Here is a 25,332-nt window from a genome sequence, read left to right on the forward strand (position 1 = left end):
AAAATGCTGTCTAGTTAGTCAGCACACTAGGTTTTAAAACAGAACTATTGACTTCCTCCCTACCTCATGTTCATGTCAATGAAATAATGGCGACTAGATCTGTAAAGTGAATACAGAGAGTATGTTATCATGAACTGTTATCATATCTTCTCTTTCAGCGTGACTGTGTGTGGTCTACTAAGGTGAACAGTGTTGTGCTGGGACTGGTATAGGTGTGTTCTGGTTAAGCCCTGCTTTTTGAGCAGATGGATAATGTATTATGTAAGCACATCTATCCCACTAATGGCCCTTTTAGCTGCTACGCTGTTCTCCTGAGCAGCTGCCCGCTCCAGAAGACAGGACGCTCTCTGATATCAGACAAAACAAGCACACAACTTGCCTCAGGAGCACCCTGACATGAGACAGAACTCGAATACACACAGACGTTCACGCACACTTTTACAGATGGTCCCCCAGGATGCTTGAAATGGTAATTGTGCTGAGCCTAGTCACTCTATGGGGGCTGCTTGCCACCCTATGGGGATTCGTAGCTGTAATCACACCTCTGCAGCAGCTCCTCTTACAGACAGCGTTAAAATAATGCAGCCCACACATACGCTGCTGTACTGAACGACAAGGAGTGTGGGAGGAGTTGGATGGCAAGTTTATTGGAACCAAACAAGAGGGAGAAACTACTCTCTTTCAAAGGAAACCACTCTCTCTGACACACACACACACACACACTCATTGACGGACACAGGGCACTTTATGGACACCGCCATAACACACATAGTGATGTGAATGTAATTTCACAGTTGTTGGTCTGATGGAGGAACGCTGTCCCCCTCAAAGGCATCACCTGACTGTTGGAATGCATGGAGCTGTGGTGGTGGGTCACATGGTTGGTCAGGTGGTCCTCGGCCGCCGGTTTCTCTCATGATCAACACACATACACAATTACTGCAGCCCTCAAATGGGGCAAAGTGAGGGGAAGAGTTGCTTGAGAATCAATGATGTGTTTGTTCACTTTCTTTGCTGGCTTGGTTAACTTTAGATCATGAGGCTTCTTGAGGAGCGCTCTGTTTGGTGGTGCCCAGGGTTCAAGTTGTGTGGATGTGAATGTGATTTATCTTTGATGGAGAGCTTAAGGTGAGGTGTAATGGCAAAACAGAAGCGCAAAAATAATGATTGTTTTTAAACAGGTTCTCTTAAACACTCACTCATGTCTGCTATTGGTTGAAGTAACAGGTAGCTCCGCCCCACGCTCACACCATCGGTTGGACTAATTTTTCAATGTCAGGCTGGTAGTGATGTATGAAAAAATGTAAAAATTTAATTTCATTGAAACATTAAATTCAATAGAAGTCTCCAAATTTATTTGGTCAAAAATAGAGTAAAGTATATTGGGAAATGATTACAATTTAAAATAATGGTTATATGTATTTTTATATATTTAATATATTATGTTAATGTGTGTTTTTTTTTTGTTTTTTGTTTTTTGTGTTGTGTGATCCTTCTGAAATCATTCCAATGCTAATTTGGTTATCAAGCTAAATTTTGTATTATTATCAATGTGGAAAACAGTTGAGCTGCTTTATATATACTTTTAAAGGATTCTTTAACAATTAGAAAGTTTTGTTTGACAATATAATTGTCTTTGTTGTAACCTTTTATCAGTTAATGTGTTCTTGCTGAAAAAGTATTCATTTATTAAAAAAAAACAACAACTGGTACTAGTGGTAGTGTAGCCATTTTTTTACAATTTCTTTAGATATCTGTATAATCCAAACAAATGTAATTTAAAGGGAGAACGGAAATCGTGGAATATTCTAAAGAACATGTTATGAGTGATGATAAACTAAATATAAACTACATTGCATCCAACACATTCAACTAACTTATCGTTAAATGTCATTTTATTTTGCAGCTGCATCGTCCAATGAAAATGAAGAGAGAGTGTTCCGTGAGCGGATGCGTCCACGAAAACGTCAGGGGGCGGTTCGGAGGCGTGTCCATCAGGTTAACGGTCACAAGTTTATGGCCACCTACCTGAGACAGCCCACCTACTGCTCCCACTGCAGAGATTTCATCTGGTAAGATGAGTGTAGGCCTGCATGCCATCCACAATATCTATGGCTATACTGGATTACTTTTATTATAAGGTCCTTTTCAGATGTATAAATGTCAGATTCAAAGGCAAAACCTGATGCTGATCTCCTGATTACAACAATGGAGTTTGTGTAATGAATATTAATATTGAAAGCAAATTAGAGCCACTGTCCTTTGTGCCATTTCGGAGGGCATTTTATAGATGTTTATTTTTGTCTCTGCTCTGCAAACAGTTTCTCCCAGTAGTAATAACTGTTCAGTCTAACTATTTGCATACCTAGTGTGTCCCTGTGGCTATACACAATGCTGCTTGTTGCCACTGACAGAATCCGCTATAGAGATTTGTGTTGTAGCACAACCCACCCTCTGCTGGTCGGAAACAAAATTGCTCAATCAGAAGTGTGTCAGAGTTGTTTACCACATTTATTTCTCTGTGGTTCTGCAGGGGTGTGTTGGGGAAACAGGGGTACCAGTGCCAGGGTGAGTAAGACACCCTTCTTTTATGTACAGTGATGATGAAATCAATTATAATATTTCCTGGTTTGATTCATCTTATTGCCATGGAAAAAGTGGTAACATTTTACAAAAAGGTCCCATTAGTAAATGCATTATTTAAGATTAAATAACAATGAGCAATACATTTGTTTTATTTATCTAAGTATTACTAAGTATTTATTTATTAAGTATGTATTTATCTTTAATTAGGTAATAAAAATACAACTTTCCATAGTTATTTCATGGTAGCTTAGGTCCATTAAATAATATTAACAAAGATGACTTTTGATGTCATCTTTGAAATGATTAACTCACCCAAAAATGAAATTTCTGTCATTAATTCCTCACCCTTCCTAGCCTGTAATACTTTTTTTTTTTTGATCAACCTTTTTTAATTAAATCTAAGAGATTTCTGTCCTTCCATTGACAGTCTACTCAACTACCATTTTAATGCTTCAAAACGTTCAAAAATATTAAACTAATCCATATAAATTGAGCATTTTAGTCTACATTTTCTGAAGAGACTCGATCACTTTATATGATGAACAGATTGAATTTAGGCTTTTATTCACATTTAAACATACTACATCAACTCACACATCAGTTGTGATAAAAGCTGAAGCTTCTTCTCGCATTCGGTTGAGCTTCTGTTCATTTTCGCTGATCAATGTTTATATAAGCCTGAATTCAATCTGTTTATGTTATCATGTCTCTTCAGAAAATTTGGAATAATCAGCTCAATTTATATGGATTAGTTTTACTATCTTTTTATGACCTTTTTGAAGGGACAGAAAGCTCTCAGATTTCATCAAAACTATCTTCATTTGTATTCCAAAGATGAACGAAAGTCTTATGGGTTTGGAACTACATGAGGGTGAGCAATTAATGATAGAATTTTCCATTTTGGTTGAACTAACCCTTTAATAATGTATTAGTAAATGTTGAAATTTAGATTAATAATCAATCAATTCTTTTGAAGCATTTTCATGGTTAGTTCGTGCTAACTAATGTAAACTTTTTGCCTATTCCTTAAATCTCAGTGTGTACCTGCGTGGTCCATAAGAGATGCCATGAGCTCATCATAACAAAATGCGCTGGTTTAAAGAAACAGGAAGACACTCCTGAAGAGGTAAGTTCTACATTTATCTTTAAAGACTAAGCAATGTTTGAGTTAGCGTACTAGTTTTTGCAGTATGTCAAGTCAAGTCACATTTATTTATATAGCGCTTATTACAATACAGATTGTATCAATGCAGCTTCACAGTGATTACATGAAAATAATACAACACAGATCAATAATATTGTTGACTATTAAATGTCCCCAACTAAGCAAGCATGTATACTGCAGATCATTTTATGACTTACTACAATTGCCAAACTGTTGACAATTATCACAACAGAAAATATAGCAAGCAGTATGATATGGCTAAATTGACCTTCATTTTACAGTTTGGCAAATAATATCAACCACAATTCTCCTCTCTTTCTTGGAATGTTTAGATAGCATCACACATAACATAATGAGATAACTGTACTGTAGCAAGGTCATGATGATTGTTTTAATTGTTAAAGATTGATGCATTGTATGTAATGTATGTAATAGCACACTGTACAGTGTATGCTAGTTTTCTAAACACAGCCTGTGTAGTACTGTTTTAGTATCATTTTAAAACTATTATAGTATTTTTATTTTATTTTCAATTGATAGTTTAAGCCAGGTTTAGTCATTTTTTAAAATTCCAGTTTTAGTTTTGGTACTTATTTTATTTAATGCTTTACTTTATTCTCATTTATAAACATAACATAAATTATTTTTAGGGCCCAGGCACCAATGCTGTGAAAACTCAACTTATTATTAATAGGGTAACACTTTACAATAAGGTTTCATTTGTTAACATTACATTAGTTGATATAAACTAACAGTGAACAGAACTTCTGCTGCATTTATTGATCTTGTGATCTCAACATTTACTAATACATTATTAAAATCGAACTTTGTATCTGTTAACATTAGTAAATAAACTAATTTGTATTAACTAACATTAGCAAAATGCTGTAAATATATACTGTCACTATTAGTTTATGTAAGTTAATGAATGAACTAATGTTAACAAATGAGAGCTTATTGTAAAGTGTTACTATTACTAGATACAGTATATGTTTTAGTTAACAATAGTAACATTGAGCCCATGTTCCTAAAACTACTGAAACCTGCACAGGATTTCCTCAGCAGAGAGATCGGTTGAATTGTGAGCATCGTGGCATGAATAATGTTTTGTTTTTACAGGTTGGCTCCCAGCGCTTCAGTGTAAACATTCCACACATGTTCAGCATTCACAATTACAAAGTCCCCACCTTCTGTGACCACTGCGGCTCCTTACTTTGGGGACTGATGCGGCAAGGCCTGCAGTGCAAAGGCAAGCGTTGCAGATACCAGTGATGAATGATTTGTGGTCAAACATCTGCTTTTGTCGCCATATATTCATTTGTCTTCCTGCCTGTTTTCAGCCTGTAAAATGAATGTCCATCGGCGTTGTGAAAGTAATGTAGCTCCTAGCTGTGGTGTCGATGCCAGAAAAATTGCTAAAGTGCTTGCTGATCTTGGGGTGACACCAGACAAAATCTCCAACAGTACCCAACGCAGGAAAAAGGTGAGTGGTATTAAAATTATCTGCACAATGTGGGTTGGCTAAAAACTAAATGATGATGTTATAAGCAGAGGAATAAAATAAATAAAAGTTTGACCACTTTAAATAATGATGCCGTAAAATGAGGCCAGTGATGATTGTGAAAGTGATTTAAAGGATTAGGACATTAAAATATTAAAAACCGAAAAATGTTTTCTCTTCAGTTGACTCCAGGGCAGGACCCTCAGCAATCCACGACAGAAGCCCCTTTATCAGAGGAGTCTGACCGATGCAAATCAGCTCCAACTTCACCCTGCGACCAGGGTACAGAATTACACAAACTCTCTTGCACAAACTCTGCAATCTTACTCTCTCACTATTACACCATTTGTAATTCATTTGCATAATTAAAGGGTTACAGTAGTTCACCCAAAAATGAATATTTAATGAATTATCTGAATATTTTTTTCACCCTCATGTTTCTCTGAACCTGTGGAATACAAAAGGAGACATTTTTTTAGGAATGTGCTGGTTGCCCTTTAATTGTTCAAATATTTTCGGATTACAATGAATGGAAACTGGAGTTTTTAAGCTTCAAGTGACTTAAAGGAATAGTTCACCCAAAAATTCTAATTATCCCTCAAGCCTTCTTATGTGTATATGACTTTCTTCTTTCAGCTGAACACAATCAGTGTTATATTAAAATATCCTGGCTCTTCTCAGGTTTGGAATGGCATTGAATAGAGCCTGAGTTTTTGAAGCTCCATCCATCATAAAAGTAATCCATACGACGCCAGTGTGTTAATAAATCTATCTGAAGTGAAATGGTGGGTTTTTGTTAGAAACATATCCATCTTTAAAACCTCTGACCCAACGTAGTATGACAAAGGCATAGCGTAAGGTCAGGTGAGAGTTGAGAAATGTCGAAATGCAAAAGATATAGCGAATCAAAACGCCGGTCATGAATTAGAAGTCTAAAAGAAAGTTTTAAAGAAAAATGTCAGAGGATTACAATGTAATGGCGCTTTTCCATTAGCACTACCAGTACCAGCTCGACTCGACTCGCTTTTCGTTCCGTTTTCCATTATATAGTACCCGGTCGTCATAGCGACGCTTTTCGTTCGTCGTTGCCCCATCAAGCTCTCGCTGGATCCTCTCTTCGGCAACCAAACAAAGGAAAGTCTGCACCTCCTCATTTGACCACGGCGTATTCTTTCGAGTTGCCATAATAATAGTAGTTAGTTTAGTAACTATCTCTAGCCAAAAAATGTAAAAATGGCGGGGTTATTCTGGATATCTGCCGTGTGCAATGATGACGCAGTGAATTATAGGGACGATTATCTCTGACCATTCAGCAGTCGGCATTGTTTTCATGTCACATTTTAGTATCGCCTCAACTTGCCTTAACTTGCTCAGAACCTCGCCAGAGGTGATAGAAAAAAAAAGTACCTGAAAGCAGGTACAGGTACAACTTTTACACAGTGGAAAACCAAACAAAGGCGAGCAGAGTCGAGTTGAGCTGGTACTATGAAGTGGAAAAGCGCCATAAGAGAAGAGGAGCTACATCCTATGTCATATAGACCATTTTGCAAGATGTAAACAACACTGGTCCAGAAGCACTTCCTGTTTCAGTTTTTTAACACTACATAAAAGCTGGGATAAAATACAACCAACAGAACATTTAAAACTGAATCAAAAAGTTAAACAAACATCTTTAAGATGTTTTCTTTACACGTGAAATAAAGAAAACAGTTACAAACTGAGACAGGAAGTGTTTCTGGACCAGTGTTGTTTACATCTTGTAAAATGGTCCATTCCGCAAGAACTCGACCGTCTCAGTAACACATGTACAACTGTTGCATGAAGCCAGTGATTATAGTTTATAAAGTTTTAAATATGGATATTTTTCTTACAAAACCCCATCGCTTCACTTCATAAGTCATTTATTAACCTGAAATCTAAAGTAAAACTGAAATTTAAAGTCTTTGGCGGGAATTCAGATATAGTAATTGGGGTTTCGGATGCATGCTGTAAGCAGTAGACCAATCACAACAGATTGGGCCATCTGACCAATCAGAGCAGAGCTAGGCTCCCGAAAAGGTGGGGTTTAGAGAGATCAAGTCCTTGATCAAACTGTTTCAGACACTGTGAGAAAAGAGGTGATGATGCAATGTATATTGTGAGAAATTGTAGGAGACCTTCAAAACAGAATTAGGAGCATTTTAGGGGCACTGAAATTTTTCCTTTTGTGTTTTATGGAAGAGAAACTCGTACAGGTTTAGAGTGCGAGTAAATTTTAACAGATTTGGCATTTTTGAAAGAGTTATTCCTTTAAATCTAATGTTGTATTTGTCTGTCTGTAGACGAGCTTGCAGAACTGGAGAGTATCCGCAAGGCCCTGTCATTTGGCCAGGAGCACAAGTCTTCCTCCTCTTCCTCGTGCAGCGCCGTTCAGAGCACAGCGACCGAGAGCCGGGAGAACGGAGACTTGAAGACCGTACAGACGAAGCGAATGAGTCTCACGGACTTCTCGTTCATCAAAGTGTTGGGCAAAGGCAGCTTCGGCAAGGTGAGGGTCACGAATCGGTGCTTTTCAGTTTCAGTCTATGAAAACAAATCAACATCTTCACGTTGCCCTCTCCGTGCTGTAGGTGATGCTGGCTGAGCTGAAAGGCTCAGATGAAGTTTACGCTGTGAAAGTTTTGAAAAAAGACGTCATCCTTCAAGATGATGATGTGGACTGCACTTTAACAGAGAAACGCATTCTGGCCCTGGCTAGAAAACATCCCTATCTGACTCAGCTTTTCTGCTGCTTCCAGACGAAGGTAAAACAGTCACTAAATCAAAACGCTCTAATCTAGACATTTCAAGACATTTCTTTCTTCTGATCGGATTAAACAATTTAGTACTGCAGTCTTACTAATGTCACCTTCATGATGTTCCAAACCCAGTATTACTTTCTTTTATGTCCACCTGTTGTCCATTGAATGAAAGTGGATGGAATTCATTCTGTCAATCTCTAAAATAGAGCTTTAAACAATGTCTCATTGTAGCTTATTTTACTTGCATGATGCATTACAAGTCATAGCTACAGTATATGTGAGGAACAGATCAAGTAAATGATGACAAATGGTGAGCTTTTTCTTTAAAAACTAAAACAGTATGTGAATTTGTCATGAACTAACAATACATAATTATTAGTCTACTCTAGGCTTATGTTAATTTGTATATTCACCGTTCAAACTTTTGAGGTCGGAAAGATTTTTGAATGTTTTTGAATGAAGTGTCTTCTGCTCACCAAGACTGCATTAATTTGATTAAATACAATAATATTGTGAAATATTACAGTTTAGATTCACTTTTTATTTTTAGATTTCTATTTTAATTACTGTGGTTAAAAAAGACCAAATTTCAGCAGCCATTACTCAAATCTTCAGAGTCACATGATCCTTAAGAACTCATTCTAATATGCTGATATCTTTGAGGAAACCATTATACGTTTATTTATGATTCTTTGCCGAATTTATTTCAAGTAGAAGTCTTTTGTAACAATGTAAATATTTTTACTGTCTCTATGCAGCGATGGTAGCAATAGTACTAAATATGTTTCAAATTATGAAACTAATGTTCTCAAATTGAAACATATTGTGAAATATCTTGTGAAAAATCACAAACTATTCTTACAGTCCAGAAGATGGCAGAGCCACACAGGATTGATCAGGATTTAGAATAACAGAAGTTGTCCATGAGGGGGCAGTGTGACCTCTTTCTGACACCCGTGTATCACAATGTGGTTTGAGGTGACAGTCTGTAAAGTTGTTTGAAGCAGTATTAAAGAGAGCGAGAGAAGTCAGATGAGGTTATGAAACTTTTAACAAGTTTAGCAATTATAAGTGGTTTATGATAAAATACAAGTTTTATTTTCTAAGTAAAAAAAAAAACAGCATGTGAGTGAAATGAGTTAAAAAATAGCCGTCCAGTAAGTTCACAATACTGGTTACTACTTTTAAGTTTGTGTAGGTAATCGCCCAGGGTTCCCAAGCTTCTGCACACGATTGTATTTGCGGATATAGGGAAGATAAGTAGAAGTGGTATGGTTCTATCAATGAACTGTGCTCATTAAAGACTCTGACATCCTTTTCACTAGGGCTTTTATCGCTTTCATCAGTTGTCTCTTCTCTATTTTGCACTTTCACTTCTTTCCGTCTCTTGTTCAGCTTCCCCTCCCATGCCCCAGTTATACTCACAGTGATATCTACTGTCCTCGTTTCTCTTTTTCACTCTTCGACTACCACCCACTGTATCTCCCTTCTCATTCGCCCGCATCCGAGAACACAGGACAAACCGACGGAGGGCAACAAAGCAAGAAACGCAAAGAAAGAAGGGTTGGAGGGGGTAGTAGTGCGGGAAAGGGGCCAAAAGAAGAAGGAAGACTGGATTTGGGGGGAAAGAGGAGTCGTGTACTCTTTTTGAACTGCTGCCTCTGGTTTTAATCAGCTTTGGGATCACGGCCATATTCTTATCAACTTTAATTACGTTGCAGAAATGTAAATAACATTACAAAACTGTTTCTGATGAGGCCTGTTGGGACCATGGGTAGACATGCTCCTGCAGAGAGAAAAGGATATTATATTATTTAAAACTTAACATTAATTAAAAAAAATATTTTTTAAAGGATTCTAGCCTACTGATTAATAAGTAATAATGGCTATTATATTATATTATACTATATTATACTATATTATATTATATTGTATTATATTGTATTGTATTATATTATAATATATTATTTAAAACTTAACATCAGTTTTAATATTAAAAAAAACTTTATTTAAAGTATTCTAGCCTACTAATTTTAATAAATATGACTAATGACTATTAAATTATATTATAAAAACGTAAGTTCTAAGACTGTAGACATTGTACATTGTATGTATATATATATATATATATATATATATATAAACACACATGTTAGATGTGATTAATCGATTTGACGGCACTATTTATATTATATTACTTATTTTATATTATTAAATTTTAACAACTTTTTGTTAAAAAAAACGTAGCCTACTGATTATTTACAATTATTATATTATATTATATTATATTATATTATATTATATTAAAATAATAGTTCCCCCAAAATATGGGCATATGACATGATATAGCTAAAAACTATTATGTGAGTGAAGATGTGAGTGAGTATTCTTATTATTGTTTGGTTCATTTGATTAATAATTTTGCATAACTTCCCAACATCTAGAAATAGTGTACAGCAATAGCTTTTAAAGATAAGTGAGTAAGAAGAATAAGATCAGTAGACATTGTGACTTGTGGTTTGTTATGGTTATGGACAATGTGTTAGTGTGACTCCATTCCTAGCTGAGGACAGACACATGAGGTCATTAACACGGTTCGCTATCTCTAGCACTGCCGCAACCCAGAAGCCCTCATGTGCTTCTCTCTGCTACTGTAAAGCAATCTAGACTCAAGTGAGTTCAGTGAACCTGTGCCCTGCCCTGATGATTTAGATGATGTAGTCTTGCTCTGTGTGTCTAAAACATATCTTCTAAGCCTGTGAGTAGTGAAACTGCAGACACTTTTAAATACAGATGCATTGCAAACAATACAGCGAGATGAAGATACGTCATTTTCAATGCTTTTTAACATCTCTTGCTCTTATTCTCTCTTTCTTTAATTTCAAAGTTGTCTTCATTAGGGCAAAATGTGAAATATATTTCTAGAGACATGCAGTTTCAGATCACTCTCTTTTTGTCAAATCTCAGCTTTGCGTCATTGTCTTATATGCCAAGTTTCTGGTCTCTGCTTTTCTACAATTAAATGGGTGATTTGAGCACATTTTCTTTCTTTCAACCCTCTCTCTCTCGTCTCTCGATGTCTTGCTTCTCTCTTCCTCTTTTTTCAGAGTAAATTGATGAGTTGAATTCGCTCTCAAAACTCTGAACAATGTTGTATTGCAGCCAAACCTGAGCTCATATTTCTCCTGCACGACAACATCTTTTTTCTTAGGCCGTCTCTTTGTCTCCATTGCTCTCCGTTCTAACCTACGTTTTACACCCATCTATTAGACTGCTGGCTCTGAACATCTTTATTTCTAGAAATTGTCAGTGCATCTAATTCAAAATTCTTTTAAAACGTCTTGATTTAGATGTAGAAAGCAGCAGGTCGAACCCTTGATTTTAAAGTTCTCTGTAGCCCCTTGGTTTTATATTATGTATTTGAAAGAATTAACAGAGCAGTTTTATGTCTGTCATTGTATTGTTCATCTGGTTGATATTAGAAAGTAATTAGTATTGCAGTACTTTTTAGAGAGAGTAATTATCACAGTAATCACATTGTTGCTAGTAATAAATTAAGATTAACTTACCAGACACTATTTGTGAGAAAACAAATTTTAAATGAGATACAAAGTCACAATGTAAGATATTAACTTGCAACAATATTGTAATAAAAAGAAAGTCAATTGAGAAACGAAGTCACAATTACAGGAACATTACACACGTTGGGGCATAATTACTTTTTCTGGCTGGTGACGGGTTTCCATAACAGTCATACATTACTGTCACACCCTAATGGTTTGGTCATGGTCATGAAATGGTCATGAAATGCTTGTTTTGTAAAATTCAAACAATTTCTATACACACAATACCATTATAATTTTGGGGCTTATTCCCAGAATTTGTTATGTTTTGTGGTCCCACTTTATATTAGTTGTCTTACTATGGTTTAAGGTTTAAATGTATCAGGTTAAAACTGCTATTTATTGTGTGCATATGTTTTTAATTTGTAGTTATATTTTTAAAATACCTGCATGTAAGTATAGCTGTAATTTATTCTCTAATAACATGTGTAATAACAAAAATGTATTTTAAAAAGTAATTTATTCCTCTCATGGCAAAGTTTAATTTCCTCCCGAAATCATTCTAATATGCTGATTTGGTGCTCAAGAAATATTTCTTCTGATTATCAATGTTGAAAACAGTTAGCTGCTTAATATTTTTTTCAGGATACTTGTATGAATTTATTTAAAATTGGAATCTTTTGTCTCATTAGAAAATCTTTACTGTTACGTTAGATCAATTAAATGCATCCTTTCTGAATAAACGGTAGTATAATAATGATAAACATTTTAGAATTTTTTTTACTGCGCAAAACTATTGCCACATTCGGTAGCACTGCAGAACATACAGTCCAGCTGTAATCCGACACGGATTGTTGAAGTTGTTGAGTTGTCTATGTGTATATAGGCTTCTATAGCCTTTCTATAATGCAGATTACAGGTCTTATCATGTTTGTGTACCGTATGTCTGTTTTGTGTTTTTAGCACCGGTTTGTCAGAAGCGTCCTGCACCTGCAGTCTTTAGAAAATAAGCCATTGAAAATGTCTTTCATAACATGTTATATAATCTTGGATGAGACTAAACAGACGTTTCCTTACACCACTCGTCTATTGCAGCAAGACAGAGAACTGCTCTGCATGACACACAGATGCAACGATACACTGTTCTTGTCTACATTCATGAGTCATGACACAATATTGAAATGTCATCTTGTGTCCCCTTTTAAGCTAACAAAACAGAGCCAGTTTTGACTAACCCAAACGGGGCTGCACTGCGTCCGCTATCTTCCAATCGGGGCTGCTGTCTAGTGGTCCAACCCAAACGGAAGAAACTATTTGTTCATTTCTAATTAGAGGCAGGAAATGTTTGTTCATATTGGATTGGGTGGGCCTCCTTCAGATTTCTTGGCACATTTACACAAACTATTTAAGCATCCTGTTTAAATTCCTCCTCTCTGAATGAAAAAAATACACAAATGGGCTTTTTGTACATGTACATAAGAGAACTTTGTTCATCAAAAGTCTTGGCTTAAAACAATTTGTGTCAGTCAGGCAGTGTGGAGTATATCAGTGTGATATTTCTGGCAGCACTTCATTATTCTGCATTAAATACCAACCACCACTATTAAGGTTCATTTAATATTCCTATATTCTGGTTGATTTAGTATACTATTATTGTCATTAACCTCCCTGCATTATGCTTAAGAAGTATGGCTACAGTGATATTGGTACAAAATAACAAGGTCCTTTCATGCAAGTACTTTAAAACTCTGTGATTTGTTCAAATTTCTTTAAATTCTAAACCTAATCGCAAGGGCAAACCTACATAGCCGGGTAAACTGTGATTTCATGTAGCTTTACTGGAAATACATTTCTCTGAATTGGGGACTTGTGTTGTTTTATTAAAAATAAAACATGTATTTAAATGTTTGATCATAATCTATGTGGATAAATAAATCAATGGATTATGATAAGATGTGTTTACAGTTTTATATATATATATATATATATATATATATATATATATATATATATGCCTATTTCCTCATTTATAGAAAGGGAACACAAGAATCCCAAACTATTTTTTTAATGTTTCCTTATTAGAGTTACAAGAAATGTTTCCTACTGTGAGTCAGAATGTGAGCTTCATTTTATCATCCAAGTGCCTGTGCTGGAATTATTTTATGTTTATTGTGTTTTCAGGTAATAATATAAGGAAATGAGCTTTGTTGTCTGTTGGTGCAGTGCTTAACTGTTATCTGGACAGCTTTATGTGAAGCCACTAAATCTAATACTGGGTGTGGAGTCCTGTTCTATGAAAATTAATATATTTTTTGTCTTCTTTCTCATTCTCTCTCTATCTCTGTAGGATCGGTTGTTCTTTGTTATGGAGTATGTAAACGGAGGAGACCTGATGTTTCAGATCCAGCGCTCACGAAAGTTTGATGAAGCTCGTTCCCGTTTCTACGCAGCTGAGGTCACATCAGCACTTATGTTCCTGCACCAACATGGCGTCATCTACAGGTATACTCACACCAAGTAGAAATCAACAGGATATGTTATTCAGAGCCTGTTTTACTTTCATAATGTGTCATTTTTTATGAATGATGAATGAGTTTTATGAGATGGGTTTTATGATATTTTTGGGGGGGAAAATATAGCGCAGGACTTAATTTTATCAATCAAAAAACTAGTGGATTGTGAAAAGTGTTGCATACCAAAATGGAGCCAGGTGGTTGGTAACACTTTAGTCTAGGGTCCAATTCTCACTGTTAACTAGTTTTTTTTTTTTATTTGCATGCATATTACTTAGCATATTACTCGAATTTTAGCTGTTTATTAGTGCTTCTAAAGCAAATATTTTGCATGACCATATTCTAAATCCCTTGATCCTACCCAATACCTAAACTTAACAGCTATCTTACTAACTATTAATAATAAGTAATTAGGAATTTATTGAGGCAAAGGTTGTAGTTAATAGTTAGTTTGTTAATAAACTGAAGTGTGACCAAAACATACATTTTATTGTATATTCTTAATACCCATTTATATTCTTACTGTACACAATATTGACAAAATTTTCTATGTTATTTCATGTTACATTTTTTTTTGTGACACTAGCTGGCACACTTTAAAGACACACACAGTGTGACACACACTTGTCATACCATGAGATTGCAGTGTGACATCAGCTCCCACAAATGATGCCAATCCTACCCAGGCATCATGCTAACTGGCTCTCAAAGACTTTAAATGCTTCTTTTTGTACCAATGCTGAGGTAGATGCTAATGCTATTTTACCCTGGAGAGTTAGAAAAAGATCACGCCATTGTCTCTGTAGCATTTCGGATCAGCTAACCTCCCTCAATGAAATAAAGTCACCATTCAGGCCAGAGCAGGTTTCATGCTCCCCAGGGACAGCCGAAGATACAATGTATACTGTGGGCTGACCTCATCTCTGAGCTCTTGATACACTTCAGATTTTTTGAACAGAGGCTGATAAGATGAAACAACTGTGAAAAGTCTCAAAAGACTAATCCATTCCCTTTTTTCAGGGTCTGCAGACTTCACACAAATCTACAAGAAAAGCCCCCTCATTTTCTTAGCATTTCTTTATGCACACACTCACCCATTCTAACATGTATTTACACACACACACGCACAATAAAGCAACAAATACAGTTGTAAGTCTTGTTTAAAAGGATGAGAATGTCAAAATACAGTTGTCGGCCTTGTTTGGACTTTGGAGTGATAAATATGGCAAAATACAGTTGGCAGTCTTGTTTAGAGTGATAAATAAGGCAAAATAGAGTTGCCAGTCTTGTTTAGAGATAAATATGGCAACATACAGTTTTCAGTCTTGTTTAGAGAGATAAATATGACAAAATGCATTATTCAATACACTTCTGTCTGCTCTCATATGCACAGGACTATTTGAGTGCGACACCTGTTGATAAAAACTGTTGTCAATCCCAAACATTGACTATGTGAAGTTGTGAAAGTAGCCAAACACATTAATTCTTTCCCAGGTACAAACTTATATGTATATGCAAAATCTCGCTGTCTTTCTGTCTATCACGCAATCAGACTTGCAAAAGATAGGCTGCGAAGGGTCACGTGACACGAGAAAAGCACAAAAAGCAAAATTTCTTATCCTCAGATTAGGTGAACACTGTAGTACTGTGATAAACCTACTGCTGACTGCAGCAAGATACAAGAGGTCAAATTACACACGACCCCCTTTGAGGCAGTTGTCATTATTGCAGTACTAACGCCAGTATCTTCCCTTCTTAACAATGTTATCCTGTCAAAAGTGCTTCCCATATCAGTGTCCTGGTGCTTGTATTGATTTATTCATTCTGGATCTGCCTGCTGCCTTCGACACCGTGAATCATCAGATCCTTCTGTCCACCCTCCATTGGTTTGACTCCTACAGGTATGTCCTTCAGGGTCACATGGAGAGGCAAGGTATCCAAAGCACATCAACTGACCGCAGGGATTCCACAGGGTTCAGTTCTTGGACCGTTCCTCTTCTCCATTTACACCACATCACTGGGACCAATCATGTAGGCAAATGGTTTCTTTTACCATTGCTATGCTGATGACACAAAGCTCTAAACCTCATTTCAACCAGATAATCCCACAGTAGCTGCACGAATCTCAAGCTGTCTGGCGGACATCTCGGCATGGATGAAGGAACATCACCTGCAGTTCAGCCTGGCAAAGACTGAGCTTCCCGTCCTCCCTGCCAATCCGTCTCTACAGCACGACTTCTATACAGCTAAAGCCTGTTTTATGCTTCTGCGTCGAATCGACGGCGTACCCCCGCAGACCCCGCTGCGTCGACGCGAACCCCTCTCCGACCCCTCCGCCGTAGCTCGACGTACACCTCCAAAAATTTGTAACTACGCGTCGAGGCGACGCAGACAGGTCACGTTATGATGTGTATTGCCGGGTCACGTTATCCGTGTATTTTCCGGAATCTCTGTGAAAGGGGTTCTAGATTCATCATCAATGACACCATCAAGAATTGGTGACACCATCAAGTCGGTCAGAAATATATGATGACCAGCTGACCTTCACAGACTAAATTACAAAGACCACTTGATCATGCAAGAAGTGGTTGACTATATCCGTTGTGCAGGTCAATGCTTGTCTTCCATACAGAATTGTGGTCTGATTAAGCCCGTAAACTATTCCGTTTCTTAGCTTCAACTCTCTTTACTTTTTCTCTTTGTTCATGAATGTTTATCAGATATTTCTTTTTTGACTGAAGGTTGATCTGTTGCAGAGCCTCATGTTGAAGTGATGAGGGACTCTATGGAACAATCACTCCACAAACAAAGGGAGCACAGGACGGCGTTTCAATAGGGCCTAATTAAATGTGTACATGCACATGTGTGTATGTGCGGGAGTCCATGAATCATTGCATGTGTACGTGTTTGCGCGATTGTCTACTGGAGCTCAAAGGAAGTCAAATCCAAAAGGCGTCCAAAAGTCCACTTATTGAAATAGTGACCTAGAAATATATTTAAATAGAATTTTAATGTTTTGTAATATGTATTAGTGTCAATTTGTTAATTTGTTTCACATTTTTTGTTAAACGGTTTTCTGCCATTCTTCTCCTTAGATCCTCTCAAGCTTTGTCACGTTGGGTGGTAACTATTGGTTGACGGATATTTTCAGGTTTCTCCAGAAATGTTCGATTAGGTTCAAGCCCAGGCGCTTGCTGGGCCACTCAAGGACATTTACAGAGTTGTCCATCCGCCACTCTTGCATTGTCTTAGCTCTGTGCTTAGGGTCACTGTCCTGTTGGGAGGGGAACCTTCTGCCCTGTCTGAGTGTTCCGGACAAGGTTTTCATGAAGGCTATCTCTATATTTGCTGTGTTGAGCTTTCCTTCTACCCTAGTCTCCGCCTTGACAAAATCCTTTCTCTGAGTTCTACCTTCAGGTGTTATACCTTTTATTGAGAGGTGTGTGCCTTTCCAAATCATACACAGTGTCAGTTAACTCCACTCAAAATATAGCAACATCTACTTGATGTGGTGGAACAAGCAATTTGTGAATACTTCCACAAGGCACTTATTTTAAAATTAAGACATACAGTATATATTTCATACTTTTGTTTAAAAAAAATGTATCGGTTATATATTTTATTATAATAATTGCAATTTTTATATGTTTTGGTTATTCTACTTATATTTTATATTTATTTTTTTATTTGGTCCCCACTGATTTATGTATGAGGGAAATTGATTGTCTGTGTTGAGTCCATTGAAGAGCCATGAACACTGAAGCATTTGTTGGAGCTCCTGGCTTTAAAAAAGCTAGGATCCAATCCGCTAATTGCTATTGGCTATTGTCATGTTAACTGCCTATCTCTAAAATCAATCCAACCTCAATGGTTACTGACAAAATTAGAACAGTTACATAAACCTGGGCTGTCCGCCCTCATGTCGGAACAAATTTGTGCTTGAATGATGCGGGCGAAGAAATGTTGACATTTTTTTGCCAATCAACCATCAAAGACCAGGCCTGTTTGGCTCTTGTGTGCTATCTTTGTCCTGTAAAGCTTTATGGAACTATTGACACACAAAAAAACACTTATGAATTTATTTGAAACGATATAAAATACAGTAAAAACAGTATATTTTGAAATGAATATATTCTTAAATAAATTGTTCATATCATATACCAGCCCGTTCTCATCCTTTAACGTCATATAGAACGCTATATGCAAAAACGGCGCTATACTACTACGCACATGGCACCCTTTATCGTTAATATAACACGCGAACCCAAGACGTTATAAATCCTTTAGCGTGAATATGACACGCACACCCTACCCCACACCTAAACTTAGCCCTCACAGCGCATGTTATATTAACGATAACGGGTGCCATGTGCGTAGTATAGCGCCGTTTTGTCATATAGCGTTCTATATGACGTTAAAGGATGAGAATGCGTTGCATATACATATACATTTCTTTAAGGGTTAAACATTTGTAATGAGAAAACAATTACTGAACACACTTTTAAATTAACTTGAGCTTCCTTACAAATGCATTTCTTTATTCTCTTTACTTAACTAGTATCATAAAATACAATAGCTCATATTTCAGTAGGATAGACATGTTTTATGGGAATATGTGAATCCTTATCTTCGAAGTGTTTAAATGGATGCACAATGTTTTATGGGAATATGTGAATCCTTATCTTCGAAGTGTTTAAATGGATGCACAATGTTTTATGGGAATATGTGAATCCTTATCTTCGAAGTGTTTAAATGGATGCACAACTGATGTGTGTTGATCTATTCTACACTAAGGCTTCTGTATTCCTCAATATTACCACATATTGACCTCATCGAGAGGTCATTTTATGCTCTGGAACCCACATTTCTCTCCGCAAACCTTTCCTGCTCCACTTCTCTCATTAAAGATATCTGTTAGATATTGGCTGTACACATCCTCTAAGTCTCAGTCACTCACCCTTTGAAGCCATGCTACATGTGAAGGAGGAATAAGGCTTTGATAACAATGGCTCTACACATTCTTACACGAGCTAGAGTGGACTATATTCTCAGGTGAATAGTACACTGATGTAAGACTCCTCTATGGCTCATTAACTGCAATCTGAGGAAGGCACATATCTCAGAGAGATCATGAACCACGCTCTGATACGTTTGAAGAGGTTGAAGTCTTTGTATTGCAGCATTATTTATCAGTGCAATCTACCAGATGCTAGAATTATGGAGCGTAAAAAGTACAGAGAAATATATTTAAGTTACCATGTCAAAATTTTACTAAACTCAAGTGTCAAGCCAGCTTTGTGAGGTTTTTCTCTTTTTATATACATAGCAATTCTGAATTTATAACTCGCAATTGTAAGTTTATCTAAATAAGCTTATTTTCTTGCAATTGCAAGGGGAAAAAATCTGAATTGCCCCAATCATCCCCTTAATTGTGAGGGGGGAAATCTGAATTGTGCATGAGATAAAAAGTCACAATTGCCTTTTTTATCCTTTATTCCGTTGGCGGAAACAAACTTCCATAATAAAATTCATAAATGCTTCCAAAAGAACCAGTCTGTTAGTGTATTGGACTGTGCAAGGATCACACCAGATGGTAAACTGAAGGGTCTCTCCTGGAGCCTGTTAAACTTTAAATTCACTAGCATCTGATTTTATAGTTGTTTGACTTTAGGTGTGGCGTGCAGGTAGTATATAGACTGAACACCAGCCATGTGTCAAGTTAGTTTGTCTTCAATGATGGTTAGAATTAAAAACCATTTAGGTAAATGTTGTGATAACTGTTGCAATCCGTTCAAAAGATTAATGACCATAGCTGAGGCATGTTACATAGAGATCTTTATTATATTTAGTCATGCTAAGTTGAAAATTTCTCTTTTTTTTAGGGCTAAATGGAATTATAAGGAATTAGTAAAAATATTTTCTTTACGTCCCTGCCGGCGCATCGGTGTCTTTGTGGACCACAAAGGAGTCGTTTCATTCGTGGGATTGACTTGACCATGCAGTCACCAGGCTTGACTGGGTCTTTTTCTGTATTGTTAGTTCTTGTCTTTATTTTGCTCTGACACGCTGAGAAAAAAGGATTTATCAGGCATGACAATCAGATTACTTTCTCGGAACATTCCAGCATGATTTCAGGTTCCAGCTAGTTTGTTCTGTAACACACATGAAGAGGAATACTCTGGTGTCCTACATACACTCTACATGTTTGATGTGAGATAAGCAAATCACTTCACATATTTGATCATCAGCAAACCAGTAATAGTGCAGATTTGACCATCTTGAAACTATGCAGTCAATGCACTTATTCACTTGACTGACATGGCTGGCATGTCTCAAATGGCATGTCAAACGTGACCCCATGTTTCTACATGTTTGAATCGTCCTTTGACACTGAATGCCCTCAGCCAGATTCCAGTGACTGTCCTGGCTGACATGTACTAGGGTCTCATCGTTTAACCTTTAAAATGGCATTACAAAATCTCCACCCTCTCTATGTGTAGTTTTTTTTCCTCTCTGCAGTACGGAGCACAAAACAAACTATCTGCGCTGGGGCAAGTCTCTGCAATCACTGCGATTCAGATATCATCATTGGGTCTCATTCATGAAACATTCGTAAAGATACGTGTAAATATGAGAATGATTTGCGCGTAAAGAGACCTTTCCGAAAACTCCAATCAGTCGTAAATGGGACGCGCGTGCACGCTATAACTATACATGGGCATCGTATTATGATACCAAACGAAGGATTTCAACATGTCTTCTCAAAAGCGAATGAAACAAAAAATTCTCAGATGCAGAAATCGAAGTTTTATTATCAGAAGTTCATTCAAAACACCACATTTTATTTTTAAGTGTAGGCTACATAGTGGCATATCAGGTCCTAAAAAAAAGGAAGTTTGCAGCATATTAAAGATGCAGTTAATGGAGTTTCATCTGTTAATCAAACAGAAGTAAAAATCAAAACCGTATGTAATTACTATATATAACATTTTTACAAAATGTGTAATTATATGCATCCAATATTAATGAGCAAAATGTTTGAATGTTGAACTCACTATTTACGTATAGCTGGGAGCAGGTGTAGATTTCTTTCGTACCAACTAACATTTGGAAAATACTCATTTTAATTCATTTTAATGAATCCGAAAATTTACGCCAGAACCACTTTACCGACGATTTGGACAAAAATCTGTTCTGCTCGTGTTTCATGATGAATGAGACCCATTTGTGTGTATGCTCATACTGAGGTGCTCGGCACATCGCTAGTGTTGTTTCCACCTTAACTTCCACCTCACAATTTCCACCTAAACTGGATGCTTTCTTTTGTCCCTGTGGCATGAAAGAACACCAGGGACACAAAACTCAACAACTTTAATTCTCAAGGCACTCTGATGACTCAGAAAATGTATAATATACCCATACTATTTATTTGTGAGAGCCTTAAATTAGACTTCAAAATAGAATAGAGTGAATACAATGGACGAATAGGATGGAGACCTGTTAGTTCTAAAAGTCAATAAAGAAACAGGTCGTAAAGTGAATATATGGGGTGTCTACCTTGCCAAAAATCCCTATGAGACTTTGTCCCCCCAGATGATACCGATAAACCAAATTTGTGGCCCTGGCTCATGGACTATGAAACGAGAGAGCCGGTCCGTGGTACATGACATCATTAAATAACTACAAACCAAAGCCTACGTCCACACTACTGCGTTTTCGGAGAATTAAAATGAATACGATCTCCGTCTACACCAGCGTTTTATCTGCGTATTAAAATTGATCTCCATCCACATTAAAATGACTGAAAACGTGGATAATGTGACCATTCACCAACACTGGGCATGCGTGTAAACGTTTCAAAATGAGAGATTCAAAATGCAGCGTTTCTAAACTCCTCCGTTTTAGGTCTTCGTTTTTTTCCGTTTTAGTCTGGGCGGGAGGTGCAAACGTAGTAAAAGGTCTCCGTTTTTAAACGAAAACGCAGTAGTGTGGACGGGGCCTAAATACATTCAGCAAGAGGGGAAGGAACCAGTCTGAAAACATTTTTCTCCCCCCAGCATCACCTTTCAGTTTCATTGTACAACCGTGTATATGTATGTGTGTGTAAGGGCTCAGAATGTTGATGTGCATGTTGTTAAGGGACAGCATTTAACAGTTCACCTGAGGCTGCTGTCATATTTACTTACACAAACGTTCTGCCCTGAACACTCCCTACACTTAGACTTATATTCAGCCATCTCAGGAATGGAGCATAGAGCAGCTTGAGCAGTAAATGCGTCCCAGTGCCGTATGTTATTGTTGTAAATGTCTACAGAAAGGTCAGGCCCTCAAGGTCCCATAGATCAGTTATCAGCTTACTGTCTAACAGGGGTGTCGACCCTTTCACACCACCCCTTTAAACAGCCTGGCAATTTATAAAACAGTTTAAACACAGCATACAAAAAATGTGAAATATGGTCTAATAGTTTTTCCCCCCCTTCATCACTCCAGAGATCTGAAGCTGGATAACATTCTTTTGGACGCTGAAGGCCACTGTAAACTGGCTGACTTTGGCATGTGTAAAGAGGGCATTTTGAACGGGGTCACGACCACCACTTTCTGCGGGACCCCTGACTACATCGCACCTGAGGTAAAACTACGAATCATAATTGACAAAACCAGCAGCTGAGGTGTTTGAAATATTATTTTTAACCTCATTCTTCCGTTCTTCTTGTTCAGATCCTCCAGGAGTTGGAGTACGGCCCATCGGTAGATTGGTGGGCTCTGGGTGTCCTCATGTACGAAATGATGGCCGGTCAGCCTCCGTTTGAAGCTGACAATGAGGACGACCTTTTTGAGTCCATCCTCCACGATGACGTGCTTTACCCCGTGTGGCTCAGTAAAGAAGCCGTCAGCATTCTGAAATCTGTAAGCGGACAATTTCTTGAAATCTTTTCTTGTTTGTGTATGTGGTTTGTGGTTGGCCCATTTATCATTTCTTTTTCAACATCTGTTCAGAATCTTTTCTCTTCCTGCAGTGCATTGAGCTCCACTATATGATCATGCACCTGGCTGCAATTTCCCTCAGACCTCTCCAACCTTCCTCTGTTCATTTCACTCCCTTGTGTTCCTCATTCATCCCTCTGTTCTGGTACATTTACCTCTGACTTACAAATACACTAATTTTGTAGCGTATAAAATCTTTGACAGGATATTGTGGTTTCTTTCCTTGTGTCTAATTTTTGTGCACTAAAAATGCATGAATTGTCAGAAAAGACAGGCAATCGTTTGGCTATTGTTTAGAAACAGAACTTGAAAGGTGTTGTAAGCTGTTTTAGCTGCTTTACTAATTTCCACCAGACTGATTTAGACCATTCAATGCCAAACCACATGGCCTCTCAGCAAAACCCGCCCTCCAAAGACATGTCCTCCAATCAGTTGTCAGCAAACATACAAATGATTGACAGCCAGAGAAATGAGTAATGCTTTATATAAGGTTGATACATAGGTATCATGAACTAATAATAAACAACCAACATTTTGTGTGTGTGTGTGTGTGTGTGTGTGTGTGTATATATATATATATATATATATATATATATAGGCCTACTGTTGCTCAAAGTTTATGTTCATTATACACTTTATTGCACACATTATTATATAACATAATTAATAAACTATAAAAAAACAATACATATGTGTGTGTGTGTGTGTATATATATATATATATATATATATATATCATTTTATATTTATTCGTATGTGTTCATTTTTATTTTAATATAGTAATATATATTGTTTAAATGTGGTAGTTAAATATGATATACTGTTAAAATGTATTAGTATGTTTAAAAATGTTTTAAAATGAATAAATATTATGAAAAAAATCTTCTTTGGAAAAATATTATATGAAATTCTGAAATGTTATTTGCACCTTATTATAAAGCATTACTTTTTTGTATTTTGCTAAAAAAAAAAAAAGGTTTCCTTTTTTATTTTTACATTTTTGCTGTTAGAAAGACAATTGTGATTTCTTCAGGACTTTTTTTATTTCAGTGATGTCTGCCTTGCATTGCATGTGTTGAATTTCACAAAAATTGCTTTATAGCTCCTTACACACACTGTTCATATTTACCACTTCTTTGTGAATTATGTAAAATGACATTTATTCCCACTCCTCAGTTCATGACAAAGAACCCGGGTAAGCGCCTGGGCTGTGTGGTGACCCAGGGCCTGGAGGAAGCCATCAAAGTCCATCCCTTCTTCAGAGAGATCGATTGGGTCCTGCTGGAGCAGAGGAGGGTCAAACCCCCCTTTAAACCTCGCATTGTAAGTGTACATGCTTTCTCATACATTGAACTCAATCCTGTAAGCTCACCCATTTCTATAGAGCATGACACTTGCAGTGGCAAGCTTGTGGGTTCGATTCCCAGGGAAAGCAAGGACTGATAGAAATGCACTGTACTTTAAATATCTCAATGCACTCAATGCATTACCTACTCAATTTCTGTTAAATTTAAATATAAATCACAAAATACTTTTAATGACACAGCGTCACAACACGCCTTTTTTTCTGCTAAATGCTCCGATACGGCATGTGCACATTGACTTTATCTCTCATGTTCCTCTGTCTTTACTGTCTGTGGTCTAGACTGAAAGTCGGATGCCACAACGGCACTTCTTGACTTCTGCTTTCCCATGGCGGGGGGAAGGGCTGATGGTGTTTGTGTGTATGTGCGTATGTGTATATGTACACAAGTGGTGCTTCAGATTGAAAGGTCACAGAAAGGTTGAGAGTTTACTTGCCCGCCAGTTGCTCTCTTGCCCTCTGAGTAACTTTGAGACGGTGTTCTGTCACCACTACGGCTTACCAGCAACTCTCTACATTTACATACACACCTGTGGCTTTTAACTGAAAGTCTAGACAATTTTTTTAGAACAGCATCTTGGTCAAAATATGATCCTTAAACAGTTAGTTTGCCCAAAAATGACATTTCTGTCATCAAGTACTCACCCTCATATTGTTCCAAACCCGTAAGACCTTCATTCATCTTTGGAACACACATGAAGATATATTTTATTTAATAAAATTTCTGAACCACCTATAGGCAGCAACATTATTGCAACTTTTAAGGCCACTCATAAAGCTAGTAAAGACATTGATAAAATAGTCCATGTGACTGAAGTGGTTCAACCTTAACGTTATGAAGCAATGAGAATACTTTTTGTGCGTTAAAAAAATGAC

The 25,332-nt window shown here is 37.0% G+C and overlaps 1 protein-coding gene across 1 annotated transcript in view; it reads left to right on the forward strand.

Annotated features, from left to right (window-relative positions):
• The window catches only part of prkcea (protein kinase C, epsilon a), a 57,712-nt gene that overhangs the window by 29,093 nt on the left and 3,287 nt on the right, over positions 1 to 25,332 (forward strand). Inside the window, exons 3-14 of the mRNA XM_039661350.2 lie at positions 1,907 to 2,072; positions 2,534 to 2,568; positions 3,624 to 3,712; positions 4,871 to 5,000; positions 5,092 to 5,234; positions 5,435 to 5,534; positions 7,574 to 7,779; positions 7,862 to 8,035; positions 13,943 to 14,097; positions 22,599 to 22,737; positions 22,827 to 23,015; positions 24,270 to 24,416. Of these exons, the coding sequence (XP_039517284.1) occupies positions 1,907 to 2,072; positions 2,534 to 2,568; positions 3,624 to 3,712; positions 4,871 to 5,000; positions 5,092 to 5,234; positions 5,435 to 5,534; positions 7,574 to 7,779; positions 7,862 to 8,035; positions 13,943 to 14,097; positions 22,599 to 22,737; positions 22,827 to 23,015; positions 24,270 to 24,416 (1,673 nt within the window). The remainder of the gene's footprint in view (positions 1 to 1,906; positions 2,073 to 2,533; positions 2,569 to 3,623; positions 3,713 to 4,870; positions 5,001 to 5,091; positions 5,235 to 5,434; positions 5,535 to 7,573; positions 7,780 to 7,861; positions 8,036 to 13,942; positions 14,098 to 22,598; positions 22,738 to 22,826; positions 23,016 to 24,269; positions 24,417 to 25,332) is intronic.

The sequence above is a fragment of the Pimephales promelas genome, chromosome 17 (assembly GCF_988280905.1).
Source record: "Pimephales promelas chromosome 17, fPimPro1.hap1.1, whole genome shotgun sequence".
Taxonomy (NCBI): Eukaryota; Metazoa; Chordata; class Actinopteri; order Cypriniformes; family Leuciscidae; genus Pimephales; species Pimephales promelas.